General features: G+C 43.9%; 2 protein-coding genes across 5 annotated transcripts in view; one reads left to right on the top strand and one right to left on the bottom strand.

The window, feature by feature from the left end:
* Positions 1-2,813: 2,813 nt before the first annotated feature.
* Positions 2,814-8,377, top strand: sspn (sarcospan (Kras oncogene-associated gene)). Its single transcript, XM_083666670.1, has 3 exons — positions 2,814-3,162; positions 5,271-5,357; positions 6,870-8,377. Exons 1-3 carry the CDS (start codon positions 2,908-2,910, stop codon positions 7,227-7,229), a joined length of 702 nt encoding a protein of 233 aa, XP_083522796.1. The 5' UTR covers positions 2,814-2,907; the 3' UTR covers positions 7,230-8,377.
* A 2,818-nt stretch (positions 8,378-11,195) lies between these two features.
* itpr2 (inositol 1,4,5-trisphosphate receptor, type 2) overlaps positions 11,196-27,361 on the bottom strand; it is a 49,746-nt gene continuing 33,580 nt past the window's right edge. For all 4 annotated transcript variants that reach the window (XM_083666812.1, XM_083666814.1, XM_083666813.1 and 1 more), the window contains exons 46-56: positions 26,197-26,313; positions 25,562-25,754; positions 25,211-25,336; positions 24,484-24,659; positions 23,916-24,080; positions 23,086-23,269; positions 19,793-19,920; positions 19,439-19,604; positions 19,015-19,175; positions 14,396-14,557; positions 11,196-12,792 (exon numbers count right to left, since the gene is read on the bottom strand). In XM_083666812.1, coding sequence (XP_083522938.1) covers positions 12,712-12,792; positions 14,396-14,557; positions 19,015-19,175; positions 19,439-19,604; positions 19,793-19,920; positions 23,086-23,269; positions 23,916-24,080; positions 24,484-24,659; positions 25,211-25,336; positions 25,562-25,754; positions 26,197-26,313 — 1,659 coding nt within the window. In that variant the 3' untranslated portion in view covers positions 11,196-12,711. The remainder of the gene's footprint in view (positions 12,793-14,395; positions 14,558-19,014; positions 19,176-19,438; positions 19,605-19,792; positions 19,921-23,085; positions 23,270-23,915; positions 24,081-24,483; positions 24,660-25,210; positions 25,337-25,561; positions 25,755-26,196; positions 26,314-27,361) is intronic.

The raw sequence follows: 27,361 nt of genomic DNA, 5'->3' as shown, positions 1-27,361 counted from the left end.
GTGTTCTCCGGTAGTGCTGCACTTTAGAATGATGTCTAGTTTCCTGAACTGCCACTTTGCGAGTCGTTTGTGCGATAGCGAGAGCGCACGCGCACCTCCGGTCTGAACAGCTTCCAACTCACGTGTAAACTGCACCAGCACAAAGTCCGGTAATTAAAACCTTCGGAGAGTCTCGGTTTAGACTACAGGGAGCTGTCTATATAGGCTAGCAATTCAGACACCCACTGAATCGATTAACCATTCGAAGTTTGTTTATATTAGGATTCAATGAGTTAGACGAGAAAAAAACAGTGGAAAATTAACGCCCGCTCTATCACATTCTTATCCGCAATGACCACATGGAGGTGAATGTAAAGTAAATGCGGACGGCCCCTTTGAAATAGCGGTGTGTGTGTGTGTGTGTGTGTGTGTGTGTGTGTGTGTGTGTGTGTGTGTGTGTGTGTGTGTGTGTGTGTGTGTGTGTGTGTGTGTGTGCGTGCGTGCGTGTGTGTGTCACTCTGTGTGTCACTCTCTTCGCTTCCCTGGGGCACGGTAGGCTACTCATCCCTTCTCGCGCCGGTTAGTCACTCTCCCCGCCAGCCGCCCTGAGGTGCGTTTTCAGTAACCATGGCACTGGCTGTGTGCTCAAACACGTGCGTCGCAGTTCCTTATCGAACCGGTGGTGTGCCGGAGTGTCACTGTGCAACAATAGGCGATGCATTCAAAAAGTAAAAATAATTGATGATTATTTGAGTTATTTTGACATCACCAATATGAGAAGAGACAAAGGATTAACAAGTGGCATGCATGGTTATTAAAACAGGTTTTACTAATAAGACAACCCATACTAGACTATTTAACCTAAATTATTTAGGAAGAGAAACAAAGATCTTGGCTAGCACATTTCGGGGTAATTAAAAGAAAATTAGTAAATTAGCTGACACATTAACTTTTTACATTTTATATTACATTCCTTGGTCTCTGTCTTCATTGTTACTTAATCTATTTAATTACAGAGTAATAACACAGGTAAATACAGTGTAGAGTAACTGCTGTGCAGGCACAACATGTTAATATCCACAACTATTGTGTTGTATGTTTCCAGAAACAGCAGTGATGTCAGGCATAATTAATGTGAGCATATCAATGTGTCATTAAACATTCATCCAATAAACAAACTACACAAGGCTGGCTGTACTGTAACAATGTGCACTTACACTGTATTTACATCCTTATGATATAATTACTATGTGAATACATAGTTCTCACATAGAGGGACCAAAAATGTATTAACTCAGTGTCTTTTGAAAATATTTATGGTCTCAGGCTAACCAGATTGGAGAAAAGGGCACAGTGATATTTACAGTGGTAAATGATGATGATAAATGACCACGGTAAACTCAGGATAACACCTAGGTCTGCCCTCCTACTCTTGTCGGTGATCCTCTTTAGACTGATAGACTGGATGAGCTCTCATGTAGTGGTACAGAACATCATACTGCAGACTGGGGCTGTTGTGACAGATGAGCGGTATGTTTCACTCAGTGGAGGCCAAGAGCGATGTCATGGCTATTGTCTGTCTCACACTACACCAGTTGACAACTTTCCTGTTCAACCAGTGGGGAAGCCGTGTTTGTGCCCTGGAAGACCCAATAGAAACCAAAAAATAGTTTGTAAGCCAGCTTGAAAACCATGTTGCAAAGTGCACTTATCAGGAGCCGATGTCAAGAAATGATTGTCCCCATATTTGAAATGTATTTCACATGATTTATAAGCAATGCTATGACACCATTTAGCATATGTTAAAACATTTAGGGTTGTTTATTGTGTATATATGTATTAGTTCTTTCTGAAACAGAAATCATTGCATTATAGTAAGACACTTGCACATTCCTTACCCAAGAGACAATACAATATTGACAAATTCATGTTTTTCTTTTTTTTTTTATAGAAGATCAGCGTTACAGTAATGCCCTCACATGTTACAAGATCACATTACCTCTTCCACTAAATCATGTGACTTGGTCTGCCTTCCAGGAGTTGGCCCCACTGTGCATGTAACAGTGTTGACAAGAATCATCCAATCCCTCTCCTTCGAGAATGACGTGACATTCTTTGTGCCAATCTGCTGCTTTTTTCTGCTGCTTTTTATTTCCATTAAAGGTGCAATCTGTAATTTAAACAACAACAAACCAGGCTCCCCACCACGTTTTTGGTAAACAACTGAGGGATAGGGCTGAAGAAATGTAACCACTCAATTTCATAGATAGAGCTATGGATGCAAGGACTGACCATCCATGAGATCAACATTATAGTTTTAACCTTGTTTTGAAGTTCACAAACAATGGAGTAAACAAAGCTTATATTTTGGGTTGTGATGGGGTAAGACAGTTGATCTAAACTCTTGAGACATTTATACGTTTTACTCTTCAAGAATCAATGGATATATATCATAAATGTAAATGTGCAAAAATGGATGTACCAATTACAGATTGCCGCTTTAAGATAAACATTCTATTCCTTTCTTTTTTCTGTTCACTGTGTTTCTGGTCGTGTGTTGGAGTCCCCCTTTGTGTCTTCCCTTACCAGGCCCCCCTCCCCTCCTCTTCCGTTCTTCCACAGTATGCTGCTCTATATGTGGCGCTGGAGCTGCTCGAGGAATCTGCTCCAAATGTTTTCCATATTAGTTCAGAGCCTTCTCTGATTCCAAATATCAGCCGAGCTGGGCTTCTGGTGAGAGGAGCCCTCGGTTGGGAGGGGAATGGAAGGGGGCGAGGCAGGGAGCAGGGTAGGGCAGGGCAGAACAGTCCATGTCACACAGCACAGTGTTAAGAGACTGACAAACAAACCTAAGTGAAAAAGGGAGAGAAAAGAGAGAGAAAACAGCCGTCTGGAGAGCTGAAGAAACTCTAACCTGAGGACAGGAGAATGGGAGAGAAGGAGGGGTCTGGAGGGTGGGAGAAGAGCGCCATGTCCCCTGCCCAGGAGAAGAAGGGTGAGGACAGGAGAGAGGAAGGCCCAGCGCTAGAGGACGCCCATAAGTTCTGTGGCTGTCGCTTCCCCCTGCTCATCGCCCTGCTCCAGCTGCTGCTGGGGGTCGCCATCGCTGCCGTGGCCTTCCTCATGATGGCCATCAGCCCCTCGCTCCTGGCCAGGGAGACCCCATACTGGGCCGGGATCACTGTAAGCATGGACCCCTTGCCGCTGTATCTACATGCATGGACACTCAATCATACCACCTCATTCCCTTTAATGTAGAGCTGCATGGACCTCTGCCTCACTCTCTCCTCCCTTTGTCCATCTACAGTACATCTCACTGCATGTCTGCATGCAGAAGTTGTCCTTATGCCCTAGTTGTCCTCATGCCCCCCTCATCTATCCTTCTGCATGGACCTTCATCCCTGTCATTTCCATCTGGCTCTTACTGCATGCATAGTCACATCTCCATCCCAGTTGTCTTTCTTTCTCTCTCACATACACATGCGGTATTTGCATACATGAGCTCCACCTGAACCCAAAACAATGAGGTGTTTATCAGCTTGACTTCCCCATCCGGGAAACCGGATGGTTTTAGATTCATCCTATAGTCTTTCAACTTAACTGTTTCGATGGGAAAGTTCCTCCACCCTGTATGAGTCAGGAATAAACACACAGCAGCACATGGACACTATGAGTCATGGTCAATTTCTGGTGCCTTGTGTAGAATGATTTCACATGTGAACCTTTTTAGACATGGAATATGGTGTGTTATAATACATCCGTTTCATATACAGTAACATTAGTCTGGACAGGCAATGACATAACAAATTTTTTGAGAAATTGCAATTAGGCTAAATATGTATTTTGTTCTCATCTAAAGGGTGGGCCCACCATGTGAGCCGCCTCAATCTCACAAAAGTGGGTCATTAGATGACATTTTATATGTCAACATGTTGACGCCTCACAAATACCATAATTTCATTTTCACATTTGCTCCATCAGTCTCTCACTGCTGATTACATTTATCCCTTCTAGAAACAGTTAACTGGCTTAAGGAGGGCCGCTGCGAGTCTCAAACTATTCCCCAATTGTATCCATGGCAAGACTTTGCCTGTGTAAAAAGAAAGGTACTTACCCAGAGGGGAGAACAACAACAAGTCCTGGATGCCAAACCAAGTTATGGGGCCAACTGCCTATTACCTCAATGAAGCCAACATTTAATGTCTCAAGATAAATAAAGCAAATATCATTACTGAAAAAGGATAGAAGAGAATTCCTCAGAAGGTCTTCTCTTTAAATAGATATACTGTATAGAATGGACCAGTATGGCCCCTATTACATTGCAGATCCCAAGGATAGCCTGTTATCATTATTAATGATCATTAAGTCATCATCAGGTGACGGCCAGCTGCCCTTCTCCTTAAAGTACCCTGCCTGAACCTACATAAACTTCAGTCTTTCAATCTAGGCCATATGGCAGTGATTTGTTGTTATTTCACATGGTTTTGTCATGGCATCAGAGTTCTGGCCATACTGTACAGTATGTGCTAGGCTACTTCATGTTTGCATTTTGGTTCAGGAAAAACATGTTTTTTTCAGCTCACTATACTCTTGAGTAGTCACGTAGCCAGTGTGCAATCAGAAGCATCTCTGGACACTGGAACATCCCGAGTTACATCCTCACGAGACTCAGCCGAGTGAAAAACACTGAGGTCACCAAGAATCTTCCAGAGAATCCTGACTGGTTAAGAACCTGGGAAAAACAATTAAATTAGATGCTGCACGTTAGTCACAAGACTCCGATCGCTCTGAGAGAGTGTGTTATCGCAAAGAGGGGGAAAACGATTTAATTTGCCATAGCCGTGATAATGTTATCAGATGACAACTTGATGCAGAATTGCACAATATTAATAGGGACACTCATGAAAACTTTGGCAAAAACACAGAATTGAAAAGGCCCTCTAGATCAGCAAACTAGATAGGTTTGCTTGTGTGTGTGTGTGTGTGTGTGTGTGTGTGTGTGTGTGTGTGTGTGTGTGTGTGTGTGTGTGTGTGTGTGTGTGTGTGTGTGTGTGTGTGTGTGTGTGTGTGTGTGTACAAATGTTTCTTAGGCAGCCATGGCAACATTTTATATAGTCAGATCAAATCCTGAAATGAATATTCACTTATCAGATGGGCATGGTTTGAAATAGATTCTGCCTACTAATGGCAGACAACAAATAAAAACAATTTAAAAAGAGGTTTCCATAAAGTTTCAAAGTCAGAGAATCTAACTTAACCAAAATATATTTTCCTGTGTTGTTCTGTTGTAGTTATGTGTGGTCTCCTTGCTGGGCTTCATCCTGTACTGTGTCACATATGTACCAGATGAAAGGACTTCTATACAATTCATTGCCAAGGTGAGACTGAAATGCACCCTGACACTGAGTGGAGACCAATACTGTCTAATACAAATCACTCCCTAATTGCAAATGTGTCATGTTTCTCAAGCAGAATCATCACATTAATTATCAAATGCATGCCCCATGTCTCATTCACATCCACCATACAAAGGTTGTACTTACAGTCAGTTAATCTTATTTACAGTAATGTGTAGGGGGAATGTATCACACCAGCAAAAGCTACTATGCAGACATTGACATACTGTACTGTAGGAGAACAGACATGTCATGGTTGTATGGTTACACTAAGGATGCAATACTGCATACTGCTACAGTAAACAGAGAAATGAAATTCAGCGCACAGCATTCCTGTGTTCAAGGGGCTCGGTAGGATGCCTATGGGTGGATGAGCACAGTCATTGGAAGTGACTTGATCGTGTAACTTAATTGGCCATACAATGCAGGCGGTTGGAATTTCCAACCAATTAAAGTCCGCCCACCACTGTTTGGCGTTTAGACTGAGATCCTAAGGAGCAGCATACATTAGGTTCACAGATTAACTTTCTCTAGGGGCCCTTATGGCCCTTATATAAACAAGTATTTCAGAAGTATGGTCTGAAAATGGGATTCACTGACAACAGTGGGATAAATGTAAATTTGAAAAAGTGTAATTTGAAAAAAAAAGTCACTGTTTGAAAAAGTTTCCCTATGTAGCCGTTCTTCAAGGTTTGTAATGAGGCTCTGTGACATGTTTTTATTGGTAGCAAGAGATAGGCTGTACTATATCTCCTAATGGACATAATTTCTTCAGATGTTACAGCTCTGTTTTGAACTAAACATAAATGCTGTTTCAAATCAAGCAGCCATCAAGTTTTGTGTAATGCCATAAGCAGCGTGTAACAGAGTAAATACAGGGTCGAATGAGGGCTGCCTGTTATGTAACTTGTGGATTTAGATGAAGGGTTAGTGTTATTGGGATTGTGTATTTACATAAACCACACAAAGCCACTGTCGCACATTACCAGCTGTATTTTAAGGCTCTGTCAGTCAGTCTACACAATATGTACTCTCACAGCAAGGGGACAAAAGGTGGGAGGGAAGCAGCTGCAGGGGTTCTCATATGAACAGTGTCTGCTCTCTGCAGTCCTCCTCACCTGCTCTCCGTCTCAGGTTCTCAGGAGTGTAGCCAGGATCTGCAGGTATTTACTGGGTGCTCTGTGTAGACACTGTAGATAATCATTGTCAAAGTTAAACTTGTTTGGATGAATACTGATCTGGGTAGAGAATGGGAAACGTGCATACTGTAACTGGATGGCCAAAGCCAGATAACTCTCTATCTGTCAGTCATTCAGTAAAGCTTAGAGAACTGAATGAAATCTGCAGTCCTCTGCCCCTGGTGGTGACAACCCATTGTCCTTCAGATCCCCTCCGGGCCAGTTTTGGACCAATGAGTTACTCCTCCTACCCCACCCTGGAATCCATGCTTTCCTAACGGGGTCCCCTCTGTTCTCTCCCATCTCCCCCCTCCAGCTCCTGTACTTTATCCTGTGCACCATAGGCCTGGTCCTCTCTGTGCTGGTCATGGCCTTCGCCGGCCACCACTACAACCAGACGAACAGCTTCAGATGCGTCGAGGTGGGCGAAGACTGTGTGTGCAACAAGAATCCTGTCGACCCCATCGCCAGGACCTTCACCTACGCAGGGGTCAGCGACTGTGACGAGATCACCGGAACGCTCAAGCTGTACTTCCTGCTTCAGATAGCCCTGAACCTGATCCAGGCCCTGGTGTGTGCCGTGGGGGCCTTCATCATGTGGAAGCACAGGTACCAGGTGTTCTTCGCGGGCCTGCAGATGGGTTCATCCTCCACCCAACACTGGCAGAAGGTGTGATGGGAGAGTGGGTCAACGCTGTGGGCACTATGGAGGGTAGAGCAACACAACGTCTCTAATCTTTCTACCCTAACGAACCCATGTGTAACACAAAACACTTTTGTGTGTGTGCATAAGTGTGTGTTTTGGTTGTTCTTAACTCATATTTACATTTTGGGGTGGTTGTGTTTTTTCTATAATGGCTTTTTGCTTTTATATACCATATGGACAACTTTTTACTTTAAGTTGCCAATGCTAGCAGACTTTTTCTGTAGATGAGGGGAAAACGCTAAATTACCAAACTGTTTATTTTGGAAAGATGCAACATGCTGTTCAACATTTTGTCAGGGGATGAAGATTCCATTGTAATTCGTTCAAAAAAGAAAAACACACAGCTTGTTTGGCGAGGTGCAGGCTGGCGGGTGAAGAAAATATAAAAAAAGAAGAAAGCCTCACACTCCTCCTCTTACTCCAACTGTAATTGCTACCAATTGTGTTGCCATTCATCCTGACAATTTTCTAAGAAAACTATAACTTAAAATATCCAATATTTAGAATTACTATATTGATTTACTTATTACCTCGGAATGTATAAAATCCACAATAGCGTTGATTATTCTGCAATCAATGCAAAACCAGAATTCACACAAAGATACGTTTTCCCTTTGCTATGGTTGTAAAACATTCTCTCTGGACTGTACAAATGCGATTGTTTTCAACTGTTTTACTATATCCATAGAGGGGTTATGATAGAACAGTTTGGGAATCTTGAACTTGTTTATTGCAATTGTGTACTGTATGTACAGTAGCACCAATTTTGATTATCATTAATAATACAAACAGTTTTGTTTATCATTTGCCATTTTGTGAAAGCCATACAAATCTGTTACATATCTGTAGCAATTGGGGCTATATACAGTAGTATAATGCCATCAGTGTATATGATATGATCTGCCCTAAAAACATTGCCTTCATACAGTACTATGGCCATACTTTTAAAACTTTTAAAACTAGACCCAGACTTGTGCTGAATTCACACAGCTACAAAACCAGTGAGCTGAGCTGTGGCATGTGGAGGCGAATACCAAGCCAGAGGTCTACAGTCACGACACAAGCAGCCAGTAGAAACCACACTGCTGCAGCCACTGGGGGGAAGGGGTGAGGGTGGGGGGGGGGGGGGGGGGGGGCAAAGGGGTACTCAGACGGGCAGCTGGACTGTGCCATCTGAAGAATGGAACTGTGTTTATATGGTTCATGTAGAAAGATAATGCCCCATAAAAATCCCCTTCTACATTTTTTATCAACACTTCTAGAGTCAGGCGTCGATAGCTGTCGCCCATGACGACACATCCAGAACAGCATGAGAGACACAAGCATGAGGCAGAACCAATGAGAGGAATTACAGGGAACGAGTGGTGGGTGGCAAAATGGTAATTACTGTGCAATACAGATATGTAGATTATTTTAGGATAATAAATGAAGAGAACTGCTCGAGTGAGAATGGTGAAATCTGTTTTCTCTTCAACAGAGGCCTTAAGACTGCTTTAGTAATGAGCTTTTTCAAATAATTTACATGTACATAAAAAAAAGAACGACTGCCAATGTCATTGTGTACCTTTTATAATCGTTTACCATGGCCATACAGTACTATTACTTCTAATAAAGAGCATTGACAGTACTTGAATCAAACTTTAATTCTTTGTCTCGTGTGCACTTCCCTCTCGGCTGTTCCTTAACCTAATTCGCAAATAGATTGCACACAAGCTGTGCTCATATGTAAATTCATGTGTTTTATCCGCGAGCCATCACATAACTATCACTGAAAATTTACTGCTTGCGAGGAAAAAATAAAGTAGTTAAGTCTGTTCATGCTATCACTGCAAGGGCTTTCTTTTCTCCCAACAAACCCCACCAGAGGACAAACATGGCAGCAGTCACTTTTAGCCACACATAAAAAACCACACAGCTCCATAGCGTGTTATGAGATTAAGTGATAAAGTTGTGTGGAACGGAAGGCCCTGATGTTTGTGGTGTTGTTGGTACGCCCTATGGTGTTGTGATGCTGCTGCTACACATCATGTGACCACACTGCCTCCACTGCATCACACAGGAAATCACATGCTGTCCATCACGAGTAGGGCGGAAAATAGGGTTCTTTTCCTCAAAATCAGTTTTCCCTCTTTTGATATCATGAACACCTGCTAGAATGTTCTAATAGATCAGTGAAGAGAAAACAGAATCACATCTGATTGTGTGTCCTCTGCACTTATCCTGAACCTTTGAGAGGGGAGATGACTGTAATGGATCGAAGAGAAGATCAATATCCTTATTGGTATTGTATTGGATCAACCTTCACTTAAAGTGAGAGCAGAACACTTTGAAGTGACACAAAAATCAAAAAAGTCAAAGGATCGAGGTGTGACCATGATTAGAGGGTGCAGAGATAGAAGATATCCATGTGATATACTGTAACTGAAATTGTCAAAGATTATCAAAGGATTTTGGAAGAAGTAGAAATACCTGATTTGGTAAGAACAAAATTACCCATCAGTTGCTCAGAGCCTTTGGAAATGTGTTTTGTTTTTCATATAAACCACTTTCCAACTACCTTTCCTACTGCTGCTGTACCAGTCACGTGTAGAACACCTGCCTCCCACAAATATGTCAACAGACGGGTGTTTTTTGCACAAGGTGTTTATTGTCCTTCTATGGGTGCGTCTGAGTTCACACTCCAACTAATCAGACGTGACACGTGGGCTGTTGATTGGATTGCCAAGAGATTCAAAGACGGCCTACAGCCAATTGTGTCTAAGGTTGTGTACATTAAGCAATTCACAGCTCACGTTTACAAAATGTGTTCACAGTAGAGCTATGAATGGATCACCTTGCCCATCCCACTACTAGTTAATAGAACTGACACACCCATAGCTCCACACACACACACACACACGTGCACGCAGGCACACCCACACACCCACACAAACAGATTGTTTGATGATTATTCATTATAGCATGCGTTTCTCAGACAGTGCGGCCCTCTTCCGAACACAGCATATCACTTTACGCCACTACCCCACTGGTGACAGGACCTGTCCAACAGAAGCAGGTACAGTTCCACAAGGCAGTGGATCCTATGTATAAAAACCATGCACTATATACGGTACAGGGAGGACAGATCTCACCATCCTCTCCCCTCCCAGTCAAAGCATTTAAAAAATGCTGGACTTTCCCTCTCCTGCCTACACAGTGACAGCTGTGGGCTATTATAGCCCTGCATGCAGCTAATTTTAACGGTTGTCACAGAAGCGGCGTGAGCAATTGCAGCCCCACCAGCGTAAACAGCCCCATCTGAAGCCCATCCGGGAAGGGGGGGGGGTGACATCCTCATCTAGACCCCATGGTGGGTGGATCACAGGGTTTGTATTCAAAAACACTTCGGGGAAAAAATTCCAAGGCTCTCATGTATTCATTAATTTCCTCACACGTGCCACTGCCACCCAAGTAGAAACTGATCCCCTCTTGTGAGTCATTTTCAGGTGAAGTGAGTTAGTCAGATACAGTGCTGCATGTCTTCATTGGTCACTAAACCTGATTATTCTAAATTACAGTGGAGGGAAGATGACTAATGATAACACTGATCCAAAGTCCACATTGGTGTACAGTATTGCACAATTATTTAGCTGCTGTCAACATAAAGTAAGTAAAATGGTTGGTGTAGCACTAATACAGTACATGGTGTATTTGTGAGCCTTACTTCAATACCAGATAAGTGCTATAACTGACAATGACAGGGACCATGGTGGAATGTAACCCAACTGTTGTAACCCTGTTGGTCAGGTTAGAGATCCTTTCCTGGGTCTCAGACCCCTGGCCTCTTCATGGGTGGTTCTATACAAGTGTGAGTAAACGTGTGTGTGTGTGTGTGTGTGTGTGTGAGTGAGATTGCTGACTGGTATAGACAGACACAGTGATCATCACGCCTTATTTTATCACAGATTTATTACAATAGAACATCTTTGCAACATAAAATACACTGTCTTTTTATAGAACGTTTCAAAGGGCAATTTCCTCTGAAGTACATATTACATACTCTCATATTCTGTTCAATGGTTGTGCAAGATTAAAACTCTAACACACACACTTTTGGATTCCATGTAACTAGTGAGATGGCTTTACACTGTTGAGTTAAAAACTGATAAAAACAGTAGAAAAAAAAAACAGTAGAAACTGACAACAATATGAATAGATACCTTTTTGAGCAACATTACGGTATTATCAAATAACTCTATTAACATGAGTAAGTTAATATGATCTTCACACTGTTATCTACTGTATATAATGTGACAAACACATTATCTCCAGTCATACTGTTACTATATTCTGTACCAACATAGGATTAGACTCACAAGGCCTTTCAAGTAAATTCCACAAAGATCAACAGATTATCTTTATATAATTGTTTTGTTATTTATAAACTATGTACAATATCTGTAGAAAGGCACATAACACAGTGCAGTAATTGCATTACCATGGAGGACACTTAGAGAAAAGGCAGAATAACATCACAGGCTAATCACTTTCTCCAGTTACAATGTACATCAACATGTTAACATGTGTTTTATTGAGAACATTGATTCTCACCGTCCCAAGGGTTGCTTGAATCTAAACATGAAGTTATGTTACAGTGTAAGGCAGCATTAAGGCAAGAGTTTTGCAAAGTTCCCCTTATTTACTGATATTATTATTTAATAGTGAAATACTTATTCTCCAGTTATGGTCATCAGTTGACATGGCACATTGAAACCTAAATAAATCTAAAAACATTGGGAGGAGAATACTTCACCTTCAAAAACATCAAACACCCCTTCCCAAGAGGCCATATCAGTAATTCAAGGAGCATTCTGTCTACTTTAACAGAACTCCATCACAGCCAACACCTGGCCTGTGTGCAGCTTAGCCCAGTCTAACAGCCCAGAGTCTCAGTGGTCTGATTGACAGACAGACAGACAGACTGTCTGTCTGTCTCTGTCTGTCTGTCTGTCTGTCTGTCTGTCTGAGACAGACAGACAGACAGACAGAGAATACTGAGGGAAGAGCATGGCTGACCGCAGGGTCACAGTTCTTAACCCTGCCATAGTAACACTACATTGGAGAATGTGTGGCGTGCCGTACATCTCGTTCACAACTCATATTGAAGACCAGGACTGGTGCAAGACTTAATCACTCAGCTCATGTCCTAAGGCGCATCATCACTAATATCTGTCAGTGTGGGATGCTATTCCCTGGGCGAGGATCCTCGCACATAAGGCACGGTTTGTATCGAATACAAGGCACTGTCTAAATATTTGTGGGAGCAGTGATTACTGGCCCCTTACAAACTGATATAACATTGTGTGTGTGTGTGTGTGTGTACATGTGTGTGTGTGTGTGTGTGTGTGTACACATGTCTCTATATGTGTGTGTGTGTGGCCCCAGCGGTGTCTTCTCTGAGCAGGGAGCTCCCTCAGTGAGCTGGAATGTGGTGGTTGACCCCAGAAGACCCCAGGAAGCCCAGCCTCTGTTTATTCTTCCTCTGTTCTGTCATCTGTGGAGAAGAGAGAGAGAGAAAGAGATTAGAGAGAGAGAGAGAGAGAGAGAGAGAGAAGGCCCCCAGAGCTGTACAGACAGTCTGAGTCAGCCCAGGATAGCCTTCCACTGTGCAGCGTACTGTACTGCTCTTGATGACATTGGCCCCCACACCTCTCACTGTGCTGTGAACTGTACACCACATAACAACATGTGGCCCAACAGTCACACAGTCTTAATCATTAATGAGAAGGACACATGTGTCTTTAGTGTAGAGTGTAGAGGCAGCTCTCGGCGCTCTGTGTTCACACATGGGCAGGCAAAGCCTCTGTCCTTAACAAACCTTGTCCCCCCCCCCCCACCATTGCCCATGATCCTGCAGTGTGAGGTGCTGTGAGGTGCTGAGGTGGGCAGAAGGCCTAATGAGGCCAGTATGCGGGGAAAGAACATTGCTTTAATAAGTCACTCCGAGCCAGAGGCAGCCTGGGCCAGACCTGCAGTATAGGGGCCTCTGGAGGTATATATACAGTACAGTACAGTATAGTATATAGCCCTCATGACTGCAGGGCCAGGGCCCCACACATACTCCACACACAGCACAATACACTCAACTCCAGCAACAACAAAGCCAAAGCCACACCCTCCATTCACGCTTCACCCCCTCCGTTTTACAGTAGCACTGCCAGAGACTGTGCTCTGTGGCCTGGATAACCCCCCCTGCACCTACCAGTAACCACATCAACACAAGACAGCTGGCTCAGCAGTCAAGACGGGTGCGTTCACCAACACCAGCCCAGGAGTGTGACGTACTGTATGTTACAGCTCTGTTGACTGAGCGGTGAGGCTTTTTATAAAAAAGAAAAAAAAGAAAAAGAAAAAAAAAAGAGGTTGTTTTTGTTTTTCCGATCTGAGCGTGACCCTCCATGGGTCAGTCAGGATGGTGCTGTTCACACATCTGGGCAAAAGAGGAACAAGGAGAGGCCTGTGACTGGGATCACAAGGTGATGAGGGTGATCAGACTCCACACTGCAGCAGAGCAACCCTAGTCATCCCACCCACCCGCCCCCACAGGCCCTCTGGGAGGTCACGCTGACGTCTTTGGTAAAGAAGGGCACAATAACATCAGACAAAAACACTGCATGTTGTCATCAGTCTGGACCCATATGAACTGACATGAACCAACAGTAATAAGTGGCCATTCAATGTTACGTGAGTGGGACCGTTCTCCCCCATGACCTGTGCCTCGGGATGTTTTTTTGGAGCTAGGGAGTCACCGGGTCACAAAGGGCAGAGAGATGGCTGTATGGGGATATACACTAGCAACTAGAGGGGGGGAGGAGGGGTATCTAAGTTTCTATGGCATGTTATCCAACGACAACAAGAATGGAATAAATTAAATACTCCACATAATGGAATGGGGGAAAAAAAAACATGTAAGCTCTTGAAGCGACAAGCTAGCTTCTTGCTATATGTTCGAAACGGCTGTTGACTTGGGAGTGTGCGAGTGTCAGTGCTTCTGTGAGTACCGTATTGTGAATCCTGGGTTTAAGAGTTTGTACAGTACATACATGCACATACAGGGAGTGTGTGTGTGTGTGTGTATAATGGTGTTGAACAAGTACCTGCTCCTTGAGCTCAAACAGCTGGCCTGAGAGCTTAGACACCAGGGTGACGGTGCTGTCCAGCTTCTCCTGCAGCGAGCGCATCTCATTCTGCTCATTGTCCCCCTCGCTGCTCACCAGAGACATGGCCCGCATGCGTGGGAACCAGTCCAGTTTCTTCTCCTGGAGAGAGAGAGAGAGAGAGAGAGAGAGAGAGAGAGAGAGAGAGAGAGAGAGAGAGAGAGAGAGGCGGTGGGGTGGGGGGTGTCGAGGAAATAGAGAGATCAAGGGTTAGATGTATGTTTGATAGAAAGGGAGAGTGAGAGAGAGGAGGATGGAAGAGAGAGAGAGGAGAGAGATGGTTCACTATCAAAATGACATACAAATGAATAATACATTTGGATATGTGTGTGTGTGTGTGTGGGGAGAGGAATGAGAGAGAGAGTAATGTGTCATTAGTGGTTTGATAAAGTAGAACAACTCTGTAGAGGCATTCACTGTGCTGAACTGCAGCATAAAGACTTCACTACCTCAAGTGGTCACAAGATATAATACAGACAGAGGATATCATGGTCATATCACATTATACACGGGCCTTAAGTGTGTACTGTCTGTGTCAATGTGGCTGTGTGTATGTCTGTTTGAGTGTGTGTGTGTGTGTGTGTGTGTGTGTGTGTGTGTGTGTGTGTCTGTGTGTGTCTGTGTGTGTGTGTGTGTGTGAGATAAGGTTCAGTGAGACAGATCTCCATCAGCTGATGGGATATTATGTAATATTCCCTTGCCAGTGTGGCTGATAAACACAGTTGAAAGGTGCAGGAGAGTGCAGGGATATGGCTGACACCACACATAGTGGGAGAGAGAAGGAGGGTTTCAACCCACCTTCTCTTATATAATAACATAGACATGGCAGAGAGAGGAGAGAGGGAGAGGGAGAGGGGAGAGATAAAGGACGGGAGGGAAAGAGAGGGAGAAAATATGCGAGAGTAGCGAGTACGGTGAATACATTTAATCTGCCTTTCTTTCTTCACTTTCATCAACATGACAGAGCGTTTGCACCCCATATCTAACTTTAGTACCACTGCTCATGTAAAGTTTATGGAGATGTTTGGGCTGTTGAAATATGTACACGGTGCAGTGCTTTTGTTTCAACAGAGGAGGATCATAAATTGAGAATATAGACTCAATGTGTTGTCTCAGAAGACTACACTTTGGTTTATATCAGGCAGGGAGGGAAACGGTTCAATACAGTTTACTTCATCAAAGGATCAAACTTTTTCAAATCCCTGCATTTCACTGAGTGAACACGGCAAAAAGAGAGAAAGAGAATGGCAGAGGAACATTCACATCATGCATGAATATAAAATCGCATCAATCACAGGTTCAATTACACTCCTTAGGATATTGACGTCAGTCAAGGGACTGAGTCAGCGAGAAGGGGAGAGACTGAAAGAGAGGAGTGAGAGAGAGGAGTGAGAGAAGGATGAGAGAGGCCTTGTGAAACAGGTGAAGCAAGGACAGACAGACAGACCCTGCCTGTAGTGACTGTTGGGGCAGTATGAATTGAGCCATTCTAAGGGCCTCGCAGCAACATGATGTGCTAATTTAGACATCTACCCTGAACGGGGCAAAAAAACAACAACAACTAGCCTTTTTTTCTCATGGACACAAAGACATCTACTCATGAAACACAAGGACAGACATACATGGACGTGCAAGAACTACCAAGAACAAGTGGTCCCCATTCTCCATCACATCAACCAAGACGGATGGATTTAACAAGCTCATTTGGACCAATAGAGAGAAACAAATAAGGATGGACATAATGAACCTATTGAACATGCATCCACTTCTAATGACTTGACAGCGTCATATGTCCTACAGTAATATCAGAAATTATGGAAATTATGTGTGAGGGAGATTTTTCTTTTTTTGGGGGGGGAATTTGAGCTTGTTATGAGGATTAAGATAGACCCAACACTGGTGTGTGTTGTCATCAAGACGGCATATCCAAATCCTTAAAAATTAATATCAGGAGAATGTAAAATAAGCCTTTCATGCATCTGACTTCAAGCTAAACCGCCAACGTATGACTGAGATTGAGTTAGACAGTACGATGTCTTGTTGTCCTCCTTCATCACGATATGTTTCTCATGACTCGGTTGCTCATTGCTGTAGACATTGAGATGTAATCTCACGTAAAGTTCACAGAGAAACCTTGGGTCTTGTGTTCAGACTGATGAAAACTATCAGGACCAATCTTTTTATTTACATAACAACAGTGTTTCCATAAACAGCCCTGCGATGTGAACATTAACTTGAGCACAATCACCTGCTCGTACCACAGAAACAGCAGCATGACTGTGTGAATGACTCAGGGGGTTCAGTATTCAGTGAACCATTAAAAATGCCTTGCTTTACTCACTAATCCCAGAAGATTACATTCAAATACACTTTAACAGGAACTGAGAGGAAGGGACGGAATCTTGTAATGAATAACCAGTATGATTGATCATCAAGATATGGTAAAATACACCACAGTGACATAATGATCGAGGTGAGAGATCGTCATCTTACTACCGGGTGAGTCAAACCTTCAATGGCACGCAGGCACGCACGCACGCACGCACGCACACAAAAACAAGACTGCAGACCTGCACATCCACTTCAGCTGAGAGGGATAGCAAATGAACTGTGATTAAACTCCAGAGAGAGTTCAGAGTACTTTTGTCAGATGCCCTTTGTATGGTCTGTTTTTTGTTTTGGTAACTCTGATACGGCACTGTCCCTACGTATAAAACACACACCTCACCTCACCTGAGGAGACGACAGCTCTTATCACATGACCCACCTCCAAAATAAAGACCGGTGGCCTGTGGTGCATGTGCACTGCTATCACAAGACTGCTAGACAAACGTACAGCACCAAGGCCTCTGCTGAGCTCAGTATGGTATGTATGAGTTTCTGGTTGACTCACCCAGGTAAACACTGTACAAGTGTTGGGGGGGCCAGAAGAATCGTACCAGGACACGTTGACCTCTACCTTCTTGATAGATCACGAGTTCAGAGGCCCTTCCATCTTTTTCCTCTCTCTCCTGTTGCCGCTGACAACATGTGACGGCTGTGTTGCTAAGGAGACGGATGACTCGCGGTGTGATAATGAGTGTGTGTGTGTGTGTGTGTGTGTGTGAGAGAGAGACAGAGAAAGACTGGAGAGCACGTGCCAGGCAGGGCTGAGCTATTAGCGGGCCACTTGAGAGGGGTTGCATAACTGTGCTGTGGTTGCTGCAGTACCTGATAGTTCTGTGGTTGCTGTGATAATTACACACACATGCACACGCACACATATGCACTGCATGCACGCACACACACAAAAGTAACAAGATCCTTAACAAGATACTTTTGCTTGTGTTTTTTTTTTTTTGGGGGGTTGTGTGTGTGTGTGTGTGTGTGTGTGTGTGTATGTGAAGGGGTTATCGGGTTTCACTGCTATATGTGCAGACAGGTGTGAGGGCTGTGGCGGGGACCAGACTGCAGAGCCTCATCCCCCCTCACTGCACCTCACCATGCAGCCAAACAGCCTCTGCAGTGAGGAGAGGCCAGGTGAAGCGCAGCCAGGAGCACCACAGGCTCCCTCGGCCAAACAATGTTACTGCTGTCAGTCCAACTGGAACAAACATAGTCATCTCAATGCGCACACACACACACACACACACACACACCTTAAAAAACGTTTCTACTTTCAGGATATACAATATAAAACCCTGATTCATCATTACATCATCATGCACCAGTAATTTGGACTGCTGGACATCTTAGAACGCATCACTCCTCTTCACAAAGTATGCAGACACATCCTAATCAGATTCCTTTGTCATCTATTTGTTATGCAAAATATGCATCATTACACACTCATTCTGATGCCCATTATGTCATGATGTAAATCACAAAAACCCCACAAGTGCTGTTGTTCCAAGGCGATGTCTGAATGCATTAACCTCTCGGCAACACCTTTCCCAGCCCATACCTCTCTAAACGCCTCGTCTGTGTCTCATCCAGCAGGTTGCGGCACTCATTACCATACAGACAGCTTCGCCACTTGTAATTACTATATCACTGTACTACATCCCCAAGGGGAGGGAAGGAATTCAGCGTAACACAGATTCGTTTCTCGACTTGAGCAGAGTAACCCGTCTCTTCTACAAGCCTGGGAAGGAAGAAGGGTAGGAATTGGGATGCTGGGCAGGGAGGAAAGAGGCTCAGTCACGTTTCTGGGCTTTTTTTTTTTTTTTTGCTCGTCTGCTGCAGAGGCTGGGGGTTTCACTCTGGTACACTGTGTATGCCTCCTGACTGCCTGGCTGACTGAGGACGAGTACTAGACACCTTGAACAACCTATATGAGACACTACGCCTACCGCATCCACACAAGACTGCCAGCTCCAACTCACCGCACTTATTTCTATCCACGTACGTGTGTGTGTGTGTGTGTGTGTGTGTGTGCACGTTCACCTGCACCAAAGTGTTAAGCATTTGACAGCATGCGCGTCATGCCGTGAAAAACAACAGTTGCAGATGACCCTGGTCCCTCTCTGTCACCTGGCTTGTTTACATAAACGTGTTGATGTGTGTTCAGAGGTACTGACCTTGAACATCTGGGCCACGTAGCTCTCCGGGCCGGTGTATTCAGTGGAGTTCTTCACCTTCACCAGGACCAGGAAGTAGATGTAGTGCCACATGTTGTGCTCCGATGTGATGTGTTGCTCAAAGGACACCGTCTTGTTGTCGAACTTGTCCCTCTCCAGCCCTGCGAGGGGGGGGAAGGTTACTGAGGATCCAGGGTGACATTTAACAATGGCAGTACCTTCCTCTTCAAATCACAATATGGAATTGTGCCACCTGATTCTTACGGCATCACCTCCTTGTCAACCATTCTTTATACTTTAGTGCCTCTGTCCTACGCTGATGTTTTTCTACTGCATGGACTGTATTTGTGTCCTCTCAATGCCCTGCCCGGTAGTACGTTTTATCTGCTACATGTATTTCTGTGCTTCATGGTGCAGTACCCACCACAGATGAAACAGGTGGTCTTGAGAATCTCCTCCTTCCTCTGCTTCTCGCTCCTCAGGTCAGCAAACGTGTCGATGATGACACCAAATATCAGGTTGAGAACGATGATGATGACGATGAAGAAGAACAGAAGGTCGTACACCACGCGAGCAGCAAACAGAGGATCCTGGGTAGTGAGGATACCAGTGAATGTAAGTAACCATCATCAAGAACATCATGAAAAGAGAAGCCATTGACTTTTTTTTGCAGTAGACCTCTCTGCCTTATTTTACAGTCCATAATGATTGATGGATGAGAGTATGGATTGACTGATTGATTGATTGATCGAGTGACTGATTCCACTAGTGTACTCACGCCTTTGGAGGGCTTCCGGAGCACGTCACCCACGCCTCCTCCATTACGTAGCCCCTGGTTCAGCACCGTCACGATGCACATGAGTAGAGTGTCACACACGCGCTCCGTCCCGTCATCTTCAGCCATCACTAGACACACACACACACACACACACACACACACACACACACACACACACACACACAAAGCAAAACACACCATCGTCAAATCAAATCAAATCAAATTTTATTTGTCACTTATCGCATACAGTTGTAATAGACAAGTGAAATGTTTTTGGATCATAAAGTGTGTGTGTGTGTGTTCACCATCATTATGTCACTGAGGTAACAACGTTACATGTGGTACAGATGTGGTGATTCAATAAAGGCTACCCATGAGTACAGCATGAAGGAGCTTGGTCAAAGAAACACATGGATATGTGACCCTCTCTGTGACTTGTGAGGGTGTGTAAAGACTGAGCCAGAGGGAGACAGAAATAACAGGAGAAGTGGAGGAGATGGAAAGATAGAGCTGGAGAGGGCACGTGTGAGTGCCCCTGTAGTGCAGGTGATGCAGCCAGAGAGAAGCGCGCGCGTGCGCGCAAACGGCTGGAGAATATAGAAAACATGAGGTCACCCTCTCTGCCTCTCCCGGGTCTCAGTGTGTAACCTTTCACGAGCTGACTACTGGTGAGGCAGCTGCCACAGCCACACGGAAATTACAGCTCCTAATGCAGCTACACACACACACATGCACGCACGTGTGCACACTCACAGGGCTGAGTATTGACTGACTGACAAACTGACCATGGGCTAAGTTGTGATTAGGACTTTTACAGCAGCCCTGGTAAGACTCAGCCTTTATGTGAGGAATCAATGGCTTTCAGATACAGTACTTGTGATAAGGGGAAGTGTTTTGTCTATAGTAGTTCATGGGGTTTCTTAGCTGACAAAAAGGTCCAGCTGGGACCATATATATTGAAAAATGTATGCACTCACTACAATGTAAGTCGCTTTGGATAAAAGCGTCAGCTAAATGGCATATATTATGATATTATTAAATAACAAGCTCTCGGTATTTGGTACTGAGGAAAAGTGTCAAAGGGAGAATGTGTCAAATGCAAAACATCCCAGATAGAATCAGTGGTAATGGCATTAGCTGAAATGATCGGGAGCCAAGACAGCTGCTGCAGGACAGGTGGTTTTGTGTGGTTGATTATGATGCTAATGGAATATCAATAAACCCTTCCCCATTGACCCACAGCAGTTAAGGGTCTGTGCCTGAGTGTGATAATGAGGGAGACCACACCTTGGCTGGAGTGTCACCCCCAGGGGCACTTTTCACAACACACACGGCAACACACACGGCAACACACACGGCAACACACTCACAGCCCAGCCCAGTTGGTTACATAACACAGTGCTGCTCTGCTCTGTGCGGCACACGGCCACTGTCAGGTTATGCAACAGGTGCACATGTGCTGGCAGGTTGTCTCCTTGGCCATCAGAGTGGCGTGTAAGGGTGCAAACACACAACACGCACTAGCACACTTCCACACATGCATATGCTCACATTCATGAAAGCTCACACACGCACACACATCAGCACTACAGGCAAGTATATGACAAGTGACCGCATAATGTACATATACGGTACCAGCACACAAATTATTATTAATATGGGTAATGCATCGTTTTCTGATTGGGCCGGCCCAAAGCATGGGCGAAGTAGGCGTGTATGGCCCCAAAATGAAATGATTTAACTTCAGGGTGCTTATTGCTTCAGTGCCAACCGTTGGCATGACTAGCAGCACAGCATCTGAAACGTGAAAGCCGACAGTAGAGCCAGGGAGAGATTTCAAAGTTAGGAATATCAGTTGTTAGGAATGTTAGTTTAGATTTGTATATAAGGAAATACCTGAAAAACTACAGATTTCATATTTTGTAGCTCAACTACTTTACAGCTGTGTTTAGTGGTGTTCAATGCAAGACACATTGTCTGGCTGAGGTCTGGCTGAGGTCTGACTGAGGTCTTTAAAGGGCAGTGTAAGGAAAAGACAGAAGTGCTTCATGATTTCAAGTTATTTCATGATTAGGCTACAATTGAATATGCGTTATAGGTTTCAGGTCAAACATAGCTGATGTTTAAATGACAACATTTTCATTAAAGCCCGTCAGTCCCCCAGTAATTTCCCAAATAATGTATACTGTAGGCCTACCCCTGGATTTTGATGAATATGTCTTATAATAGGCATAATGAGGTAATTACAACTCTCTCACCTTTCCATAACTAAAACACTAATGACTTAAGCTAAGATCTCACCTCGTGACCCCAAATAAATTAATATGAATGTATTTAATAAGATTATGTAGCATCATATTTCCCATACTTTTCATGTTTATCCATATAATCTGGATATTCATACACTCAATTAACTTCAATACTGTTTTTTTTGCATGCTGGCCTCACTTTTCTGAAAATGAAATCCATTAAACAATGAATAAAGTTTGCATGGCCTTACCCATCTTTGCTATGAAAATCCTACAAAGCTGTTTTGATACCACAACACAATATTCTGCTCCAAGTCTATATTTCTGACTCACATAAAAAAATACTGCAGAATAACAGCAATCTAATACCCAGACAAAGTTGCCTCCTTCCAATTGACAATACTGAAATCTGTTTTTTATTCTGTTTACGCTCAAGGCCTAATTCTGTATTGATTAGAGAAGAGCCTCCAAACAGAAAACAGCAGGTTATAAACAAGATGTCTGTCTGACTACTGCTGAGGTTACCTGTGAAAGAACTATCTCTGCACACTACAGTCATCTAAGGAATGGCAAAGACATAGAACATACATACATACATGCTACTATCAACAGTATTAAGATATTTTTTCTCATGTTGGTTTGTGCCAAACCTCTTATAGCTGGTGTTTACCTAACACACATATTTAGACAGGCACTAATCCTCACATTGGGATGGCAGTTCTCATAACAAATGAACACAGCATCAGCCTGAGAATGGTGTTTGGCAGCCAATCAGGCGTCCAGGGCTATGGGGGGATGGAGTGATGAGGGTGTTCTAGCTTGGTGACAGGCTGCTAGTACTGACCTACAGTAAGGTGGGTTGAAGGGGTTAGGTTTATTAGAGAGGAGAAGGGGGGCTATGGGTACTGTACAAATGGCTGTGTCTCAATACTCTAAATGACTTCCTTTCCTTATGACTTTTCCTTCATTCCCACTGATAGGTCAAGGGAGTGAATAGGTTTCTATTATGCTGGAACGATGGGGAGGGTGGGTAACGACACTGACCAGGGGCTTGGAGATGATCCACCTCCATGCGGAAGTCGTCCTTGAGGAAGAGGAAGCCCACGATGGAGAAGAGGTAGACTAGGATGATGGCCAGCACAGCCGTGAGGATGATGGAGCGGCCATTACGGGTCACACTCTTGATCACGTTCAGCAGCGTCTCCTCTCGGTTCAGCAGGTCAAAGAGCTGAGAACACACACAAGGGTTAAGATCATGGACAAACATGATCCACTTATGTATTCAGATTAATGACACTTCTTTACACTCAAGTCTAGTGAATGTACTTAACTGAATCAAATGGAGATTAAAATGTGATTTTTCTTTGCATTTGAGTTTTTTGTTGAAGCGGTGCAGGGCAATTCCACAGTAACAGAATGATGCTGGGACTCATTTTTTCCCATTCAAACATATGTCAGACAAAAACCCTTGAAAGCAAAGTTTAAACCATACATCTCTGTCCACAAGGACTACTTCTAACAATTCCAACTGAAATGTTTAAAAAAAAAAAAACACATTTACTTTAAGAATGATGCAGATTCAAAGTTTGTTAACAGAATGACCATAAAATCTTGAAATATACGTGTTGATATTAGTTGACCGGGATCTATACTTGAACATTAATGAGGTTTGATGTTTTTCTAAACATCTTTAAATACTTTTTTCTGGTAGATCTTAAATACTTTTCCAGATGTTTGACCAGAAGTGAAAACCTTTGCTTATCCCTATTCCTATGATGGAAGATGGCTGAGAAATGTATTTCTGATTTAATTTCCCCAAAATATAGACTCCACATGGGTCTTCCACAGGTCTGCCCCTGAGGGTTTGCTATTACCAGAAAGCTGTAGAAGAACTCGTGTACGAAGAGGCCCAGCATACAGACGATGGCATAGCCCACGTGGAACAGGAAGGGCATGTCCATGATCACAGCTTTGTATCCTCGTGTGAATGTCCCCTGGTTTCCCACAAAGCTCACCAGAAACACTATCTTGTTGAGAAGCTGTAAGAGAAGAGGAGAGATGAGCTGAGGGATACCTTCCATGGAAGACTATACTGATATTACTGATCTAGGGCTAATGTCACTAAGCTCTTTGAAATGAAGAGGGGAAATGATACTGCAGGTAAGTGGTCACCAACCCTACATGTACTTCTGGAGAGGCAGGCTTTTTTCCAGCCATCTACTTATACAAATAAAGATCTTACTGATTAAGTGATAAGTGGAATAAGCGTTAAAAGCTGAGGAAGAACAAAGTCCTGCACACTCTGTAGCTCTTCATGATTAAGGTTGGTGACCCCATCTATACAGTGACTACAGTGAATATTACAGTGACCTTGCCCAGTGCCCAAACATATTTGCATACATATACTGTAGTAGATAGTGGGTCATAGACCTATTGACTTACATTGGCAGCCCCCAGTAGCAGCAGGGAGGGGCCTAAACCTAGTGTGTAGATGGAGCGCAGGATGACAGACACCAGGAATGGAAAGATGCCCCCTGGTTTGGGCAGGATGAACATGATGGTAGTGCATATCCCCAACACCACCCACAACAAGATAGACACAAACGGTGGCAGGATGCCTGGGTATGGGCAGAGAAACAAAATCAACAACATAAACAAAGACACATTAGTGCTGTTCAGAGAGGTGGCATTTCTGTTTCTGAATTATTCAGGTGAACTAAGCGGCGCCACACTTGGCAAGACACTCGGCACAACACTCAGAGTCTCTGCTTCCCATAAACGGGCAACACTTGGAAATGTCAAAGACTGGCCCCTAGGGAGGAGAGGCTGATATCCAAACTGCCACCAACCTTGTGCCTCTGCCTTTACGCTGTCTCCTTAGCATGTACTGTAACCTAACGCAGTGATTACCATGCTCATAATTCCTCACATAAAAGTGTGACTTCCACACATCCCCTATAGCGCTTCAAGGCAGAGAGTGGTACCAAGACCATTTGCTTTGTGATGGACCTTCGTCTTTTGGCATTTCCAATGACCCATTAATTAAACATGTCCCATGTCTCTAGCCATAACCTCCTAGGCTTCAGCTAACTGGGGACTAGACTGAGTTCTGCTTTGTTTCACTTTGTTGCCCTGACCAGAGGAGGACCCAACCGTGGGGGCATCTCACCTTCATCTCCATCGTCACCGTAGGGGTAGAAGAGAGCCACAGCGATATTGACCAGCACGGCCAGGTAGAACGAGATGCTCCCCCACAGAGAGATGTGCCGCGAAAACCAGAACAAAGCCTGGTTATCTAGAGAGACATGGCAGTGAGCTTTCATCACACACAAACAGTGACAAATATAGATATCAGACACACAAACACAGATGATTAGAGCTGTTGGCTCTATAATGTATTCTTCATAATAACAGAACACAGATACAGTGGATCATAATGATCATAATTGTCTTGATTGTTTTCATTGTACTGTAGTCATTATTTCATCTTTATTTTTCTTGAGTGAATAACGAGGCTTACTTCGTATATTCTTCTGCCACTCCATCTCACTATAGAGGTCGTCAAACTGCGTGAAGAAGTCGTTGACCTTGCTGCCCTGGTCATCTCGCTCGGTGGTGTTTAACACGCGAACCTTAGACTCCTCCGTCAGGTATTTACAGATGTTGGGCACAGGAAACACGATTTGCTCCATGGTGCGGTCGTGACGCACGATCTAGGAAACAGTAGACATGTGACCGTTCACTATCTCCATCTTCATCAAAACTCTAGCAAAGTGGAATTTCATTCATGGTAGATATGTTCATATGCTGCTGAGGAGTAAACAAAATATGATAGCCAAGACTAGATTAAAGAAGTAGCTGTGCAGTATAACCTCCTTGATATCCATAGACATCCATTGAAATAGCAATGGATGTCTAAGGAGCAGTACAGCTTGGGACAAAGTGGTGAGGCATTGACATTTACATTTATGGCATTTAACAGACGCCTTTATCCAAAGCGACTTACAACAAATACATTTGTTTAAGTACATGAATCATCTATACAACAGTCATCATAAGACAAAGTAATCAATGCTCACACCAGGGGCCATTGGCAGTCGTAATGCCACAGCCTTTTTTTTCTTCTTTTATTTCTTTTTTTATTAACAGGCCTACCTCTATCTGAGCCGTTTGCTTGGCATAGTAACTGAGGGCGTCGTCTCCCTCCAACTCAGGGTCCAGCCCCGCCCCTGGTCTAAGGCTCTCCTGCAGGATCTTGCTGTGTCTCGCCAACTAGAATCCAGACGACCAACATGTCAATGCGCTGGTCACCAAACCTGGTCCTGGCTTCTTTTCCAACACACTTCCAGTTAATTAATAAAGGTACAGGTGATTAGTTGACTCAGGTGTGTTAATGTTGGCTCGGAACAAAAGCCTGCAAATCCTGTGGAACATGATGGAGGATCACTAGTCTACACTCTCTAATTTCATTATTGCTATAGGTCATGACCATTGCATGGCATCTGCCAAGATGTTATTCTTATCTAGACCTCAACAGACTTGTCTGCATACACTGTATCTAGCGTGCATGCATGCATGTGTGTGCGTGTCTGTTATTATTAGAGATATTTAATCTGAGACAGTTTAACTATCTGGGACAAACACCAGGGTTTTAGAGGAAGGAAAGTAAATCAGACAGAGATCAATGTCATTCAGCAAGCAAATACATGCTCAAAATGCCTATCTTGCTGACACAATGTGTCTTATCCAGCCTCTGGCCTACTTGTCTCTTTGTGGTGATACAAACATCAGTGAGTGAGACGAATCAGAAACACATCAGCTGCCTCTCTGTCCATCAGGTGAGGAAGTGGTAATACTCAGCTGACTTATCTCGGACACAACAGATGCTCGAAAGACTGGTGACCTTTACTTGTAAACCAGAATAACTTAAAAAGGGTGCTTGAGGTACGTGTGTGTGTGTGTCTGTGTGTGTGTGTGTGTGTGTGTATGCGTATGTGAATATACTTGCATTTGTATGAGGCGTGTGTGTGTGTGTGTGTACGTATACGTGTACGTGTGTGTGTGTGTGTGTGTGTGTGTGTGTGTGTGTGTACGTGTGTGTGTGTGTGTGTGTGTGTGTGTACTTACAGCAAAGTTGAGTGTGTGTCTGCATGAGCGTGTGTTTCACTGCGGAGGTAAAAAAGCCAGGCCCAGAGGCTTTGTTTGGTCAAGATGAAACTAGTCAGTTGGAAGGACACAAATACTCTGTCTAACACTTTGCTCTATTGTGGGAAAAGACAGAAGTGAAAACCCGCTAGACTGGGTCTCTTCTCTGCACCAC

The sequence above is a fragment of the Argentina silus genome, assembly GCF_951799395.1.
Source record: "Argentina silus genome assembly, chromosome: 3".
Classification (NCBI taxonomy): Eukaryota; Metazoa; Chordata; class Actinopteri; order Argentiniformes; family Argentinidae; genus Argentina; species Argentina silus.
The sequence above is the reverse complement of the archived record's forward strand: the minus strand, read 5'-3'. Positions and strand labels throughout refer to the sequence as shown.